Raw genomic sequence first — 6,000 nt, forward strand, 5'->3', positions numbered from 1 at the left:
AGGAAAGGAAAGTGGGTGGGTCCCGGCGTCCGGGGACGGGCTGACAGGCTGAAGAGGACGGGCGGCACCACCCCCACCCTGGCGGCCATGTGGGCAGGCAAAGCCAGCGGACGATGCGGTGCGGCGGTGCACGGCGTCGTGATGAGGAACTCGACCGCGGATTTCGCGATGTGGCCTCGGTGGCCAGCCCGGCGCCGGAGCCTCCTCATCCTCTCCTCCATTCCCATTCCCATTCCCATTTCCATCCGGTCCAGTCCAGTCCAGGAGCAGCAGACGGATGGATAGATAGATAACGCCGCGTTTACTATAATTAATAATAATAACCCGTCACTTTCTCTCACGCCCGTAGGCTCGCAGGAGCCCTGGCGTGGTCGCCGGATCCGGACTCGACTTCCTGGATTCCGACGATCCAATCCGATAGAAAACACTGTGCGGACGGATTCGGCGTTTCGTTGGACAACGAACGGAATGAAGGCGCGATCGATGGACAGAACGGAACGGCTCGAGCTCGCTGAGCGCCGTCCATCCAACCCACCCAACCCAACCATCCATCGTCCCTGTCTGCCTGACCAGAAACAGAAACGGAAACGGATAGGGGGGAGGATCGAGTAGCTCATCGTCACCGTGATAGCCTCGCTCGCACTCCCAGCTACCCTCCATCCCTCCGCAATTCCTGCCCGGAGCAGACCCGGCTTTTCCTTTTTCCCTTTCGGGTTGTACTAGTAGTGAAACAAAGAGGGCTCCACTTGCTGACGTGCGGGCCCGCCCTGTGCCTCCGGCGATGATGTGGGGGCGCACCTCACCGCAGAGACCAGATTGTATGTGCGGCAGGCGCCCGCACATTCGTGGGACCCACGACCTTTCCAACCAGGGATTGGCCAACTGCTCCACCGGCCCCACCCCACCCCCCTGCCCTCAAAAATCTTATTAAAGCGCCCCCCCGCGGCCGAGCTCGGCGGCACAACGATCCCTCTGTTTTCCCTGCTACTGCTGTCTGCTGCTCCGTCCGTCCTTGCCTGTTAAGCAACCGCTCCAGCTCCGGCGAGCAAGGTCGGCACGCGACAGCTCCAAGAGGAGGAGGAAGATGGAGGTGGAGATGCAGCTGGACGACGACGTCTTCTTCGCGGAGCTCAGCAAGCGGATTTCGCTCCTCATCACCGACGACGACGAGGCCGACTTCGGCTCCGCGCAGTTCCCCGCCGCCGTCCACCTCCCACCGGTGAGCCGCCGCCGCCGCCCTTCCCCATCTCCTTTACTTCCTGCTTTCATAGCCTACTGCTCTGCCTTGCCATTTCTCCATCTACATGCATGCCGTGTGTGAGCTCGCTCGCTCGCTCGATCGATCGAACCATCCATCGTTTTTAGTTAGCTGTGCTTCTGTTAGGTTCTTGCAGCTGGCTCTCCTCGATTGGTAGTTAGTTGGTGGTGGTGGTGGTGGTGGTGGTACTGCTAACTTGGTAGTACGTACTCCTACCTGGTAGTTGCGGCTAGCACGACCACATGACATGACATGGTTGCGCCCGCGCACGACCAAATCAAATCACACCAAACCATGCTTTCCTGTTGCCCTCCCCTCCCCTGATTACAAGTAAGTGAAGAAGACAAGGCGACTTATGCATGTTCGTCCCTCGTTCTTCGTGGTCTCCATGCCAAGAGTTCTTCACTTGGTATAAGCAACAGCCTTGTCTCACTGTTACTCCATTTTTCATGACAAGTAGTAGTAATTCCGGAAGAAGGGAGCAGTAATTAGCAGCATCCTAATTAAAGTCAGCCATGTGCGCAGGCCTCTTCTTACACCGCCCGCCGCGAGTTAAGTGGTGAGTTAAAAACTGATTGATTGAGATGGTCGCGGCGTGGATCCAGGGAGGGATCGAGTGGCTACCTGTCGCTTGCCCAGTTGCATGAGCGTACGCGCAGAATTTCCCTTTTGTTTACGCGCAGAATTTTTTGATGGATAAGCACCAGCCAGCCAGCCAGCCAGCCAGGAGTTACATGTACGTACCTTTCGTGCGCACGTCAGTCGGTGAGAGGAGAGGATACAAGCACCTTTTCTGTGAAATTGACCATTTTTTCCCAAGTTGCCATTGCCAAATCCTGCTCCGCGGTGGGGCCTTCTGCCACGGCGGACTAAGCCTTTTTTTAGGCCTAATATCATAAAGAACCTGCTTTGCTTGGATTGGATCGCATTTAATTCCGCCGAAATTCTGAAAGAGTCGTATGAGCAGCGCTGTCCTCTAAGTGTCAAGTGAGCTTGGCATCAGCGGCAGTGCTTTTCCCGGTGAGAGCAGAAATGGGACAAGTAGAGACCAACTCGTCTGCTCTACTAACTAACCCGGATGCTTAGCTAGGGCTAAGGAAAGGGTCAGCCCCTGATGTGCTGTGCACTTAACAGTTAGTGATATTTTCATTCGTGTTGAGAGCCACAGAGAGAGAAAGAAACATATGTCCCTCTCATTAGCCATTCCTGAAGTAGAAGCTTGCAAGGTACGCCCTCCCAACGGAGCCCCACGTACACATGGCTGTAGACGATCCGCGTCCTCGCCACCTGCGCATGTCCCTCTCTCGCGCTTGGCGCCAACATGCGGTGCGTAGTTGCTACGTAATTTACCGCTCCAAAGATTACTGTACTCTAGTACTACTTTTAACCTCCACTGGTTAGTTAATCGGTTTATTAGTTACCGTCGCACGTACGTAGATGGTGCTAATTAGTAGTAGCGCAGTCATTGCTCACCCTGCGTGCATGATTGACGAAGAATCAGTTGTTTTTAACTATAGGAAAAAAGATAGGAGTGGCGTCGATCGTCCGGACACTTATCATCTTGCATACGACCAAGTGATCGATCGATGTTGCTTGGACTTTTGCTTAGCCTCGAATCTATCTGTGTTGCTTGCACACAAACCGCTCATCACGCGACTCGTACTGCATGTTTGCTGTTTCCTCTCCTTTCCTTTATTTTCTATATCATGTGTTCCTTTATTTATCTTGGTACTACTATGTGACAAGATCGAGTAGCGTTGCATGCACGCAAGTCGGCATGAGTTATTTGTACCAACAGAGCTAGTTGCTGCCTCCTACTCCTATGGGCCACCGGATTTTTCTTAGTAGTAATCTTGTTTTAATAAGTGTGTATAAGTTAGTAATAAAGCTTGAGCATACTACATGCATGCACGATGGCATGATCCCATCGCATCACATCATGTGCACTCGACAGCCCGCCTCGACACTAACAGCTAGCGATTTTTGATTCGGAATCGTCCAGGGTTTCTCCATGTCGTCTATGGCGCCCCATGTGCCGTCGATGTTGGCGCCACCGGCCTACACGTTGTTCCACCACGCCGCCAGCTACGGCGCCAACAACAGCGCCGGCGACGCCGGGAGAACGTGGCAGCAACAACAGCCTCAGCAGCAGCAGTGCGGCAGCAAGGGCACCGGTGTCTTCATCCCCCGGTCCACGCCCGGCTCCGCGCACCCCAAGAGGAAGGGCAGGAACTGGAGCGGCTCCAAGGCCGCCGTGCACAAGGCCAAGGCGCAGGCGCAGGCGCAGGCCGACGCGCCCGTCAAGAGAAAGAACCTGCTCTAAAAATGCACTCCAAAAACAAGAAAAAAATGGCCGACTAATTAAGTACGTAGCTCCAGATGCAGTGCTGAGTTCTCAAATGGGGATTGGATTAATTAAATTAATATGCTTAATTGTGTATTACTACTACTACTACTGTTATACTACTACTATGGTACAGTAAATAAGCCATTGATGCTCCCAGGGTTAGTTAAATGTGTAATGGGAGCCCTGGGGATGCATGCAGGGGAGGGCACACCACACCAATAATAAGCTGGAGGGGTGAGTAGTATTTTAGGGTACTGCCTGCCTGCCTCCTCCCCCCCACAGTGGAATTGTATGTATAGTAAAGCTGGCGTGCATGTGGTGGTGCCGTGGTTCCCTTGGCTGATTTTTTGTAATCTCTATACTACTATATTCTTTTCTTCTTCTGCATAAGATTAATGTAAGTGCCGCTAGTGCTACTGCTCCCCTTGTTAAAGAATGAAACGAGTAATGATTGATGTCTTGTGCTGGGCTAGCTCATGCGTGCGTTCCATTTTCTTCTCTCCGTCGGATCCCGTTCCCGTCCGTAGAATGGAATCTCGGGCAGGCCTTGGAACATGTACTACGGAGTACTGTACTGTATATTAGGTAGATCTGGAATCTGCTGCGGCGCCGCCCCTCCGTGGAACATGGGGATCGGGGAGATTGCGTTTGGGAGTTCGTGTGGGTGTGGCGCGCCTCCGCCTCAAGATCTTGTCTAGAAAGATATTTCCCCGATCGGAGTAGCTACCTCCAGCACGAAACCGACGGGGTTTCGGCTGGATGGTTTGGGCGATGGTCAACTGGTGTGGGGGAGGCATGTACAGTCTGGTTATGTGCACGCACACGCAGGGACGGGGTGTTGACTGTCGAGGCGCACGGTGACGGCGGTGCAGCAGTGTGGCCGGCAGGCCGAATCCCCGGGGTGGTGGGCGACGTCTCCTAGAGTGCACCGCGACACTGAACGGGGCTGACAGCAACATTTGTACAGAGGCGTAATGGCTGTCGTTTTAATCTTTTTCGAAAATGGACACTCTATTATTTTAAAAAATTAAGTATTACACTCGGCCTCTTTACAATTAAGATGCATACAGCCAACCAATGTTATTTCTCACTAATAAAAATAAAAAGACGAAATACGGAAAAACATATAGAGTTCGTGTAACACCTAAAGCGAAGAAAAACCAATCCTAAGATTGTGAGGATCTAGCTATTCAGTTGCCCAGCTTGCGAATTCATGACGAATCGGAGTAGGGTTTGCATTTAGGATAGAAGAATTCCTCACACCCACCCACACCTCTATCCACTTACACACGACAAGTCCCGACCGTAGCCGTTCAAATCCTAGCCAAATCCTCTCGCGACTGTACCTACGACTATTTAATAGTGCACCCGCTTCAGCGGGCCTGCAAGCCATTGATGAAGATTCTTGGGCTGCATAGACTTGGGCCTCGGTCGTGCTCCCACTTCTTCATCACTTACGTCGACAACGACTTGATCTGCAACACTCCATCGCCCGATCTCCTCTGTAGTATTCGCATCGGTGACGCTCACATCCCCCTTTCGATAAGAAATGGCTTGACCCCAAGCCGTTGCACGAAGAAACTTTTGCCGAAGTGACTCCAAATCATCCCTGGTTGCTTCTTCTGGAGTTGAACCACTCCACTGGATTAAATCTTGTGCAATAGTGCGCTTGCCTTGCTAGTGCACCCGGTGTTGTAGAACGTGCAAGGGTACTTGGAGATATGCATAGGACGATGGTAATTCACCGTGAACATGGCAATTGGGTAACACTACCTTCTTGAGGTGAGATACATGAAAAACAGAGTGAACTCTGCTATCAGATGGCAGCTCCACCTTGTAAGAAACATCACCAATTTTGCCAATGATCTTATAAGGACCAAAGAACTTGAATGCGAGCTTATGATTTGCTCGGTGCACCACTGAAGATTGCACATAAGGTTGTAGTTTCACGAACACTTGTTCACCCACTTCAAAGGATCTCTCAATTCCGTTTTATCTGCCACTTGTTTCATTCTCTACTGAGCTCTCAGTAAATGTTGCCTGTCATAAGCTATCACCACTTCTGTGTCTAACAACCACTGTTGAATGTCGACAAGAGCAATAATATCACTAGCAACAACACAAAAATATCTAGGAGTATGTCCATAAAGAACTTCAAAAGGTGTTTTACCCACTGCTGAATGCCAGTTGTTGTTATACCAAACCTCACACATAGACAACCACTTACTCCACTTGGAAGGATGTCAGTTGATAAAACTTCCGAGATATCACTCAATTTGTTGGTTAATTCTCCCAGTTTGTCCATCAACAACAAGATGATAAGCAGTATTCATGTTCAACTGGGTACAAGTTCTGTGAGTGAGTGTTTGCCAGAAGTTGCTAGTAAACTCATGAT

At 51.3% G+C, this 6,000-nt stretch overlaps 1 protein-coding gene across 1 annotated transcript; it reads left to right on the forward strand.

Annotated features, from left to right (window-relative positions):
• Positions 1-922: 922 nt before the first annotated feature.
• On the forward strand, positions 923-4,065 carry LOC123442069. Its single transcript, XM_045118184.1, has 2 exons — positions 923-1,219; positions 3,261-4,065. Exons 1-2 carry the CDS (start codon positions 1,085-1,087, stop codon positions 3,579-3,581), a joined length of 456 nt encoding a protein of 151 aa, XP_044974119.1. The 5' UTR covers positions 923-1,084; the 3' UTR covers positions 3,582-4,065.
• Positions 4,066-6,000: the final 1,935 nt, after the last annotated feature.

Source organism: Hordeum vulgare, chromosome 1H, assembly GCF_904849725.1.
Source record: "Hordeum vulgare subsp. vulgare chromosome 1H, MorexV3_pseudomolecules_assembly, whole genome shotgun sequence".
Classification (NCBI taxonomy): Eukaryota; Viridiplantae; Streptophyta; class Magnoliopsida; order Poales; family Poaceae; genus Hordeum; species Hordeum vulgare.

Bases quoted from the DNA above. Each gene is read 5' to 3' on its own strand.
- LOC123442069 (XM_045118184.1), top strand. From the start codon at position 1,085: ATGGAGGTGGAGATGCAGCTGGACGACGACGTCTTCTTCGCGGAGCTC. The intron at 1,220-3,260 runs GTGAGCCGCCGC...GGAATCGTCCAG, and splicing joins CCGCCGTCCACCTCCCACCG to GGTTTCTCCATGTCGTCTAT.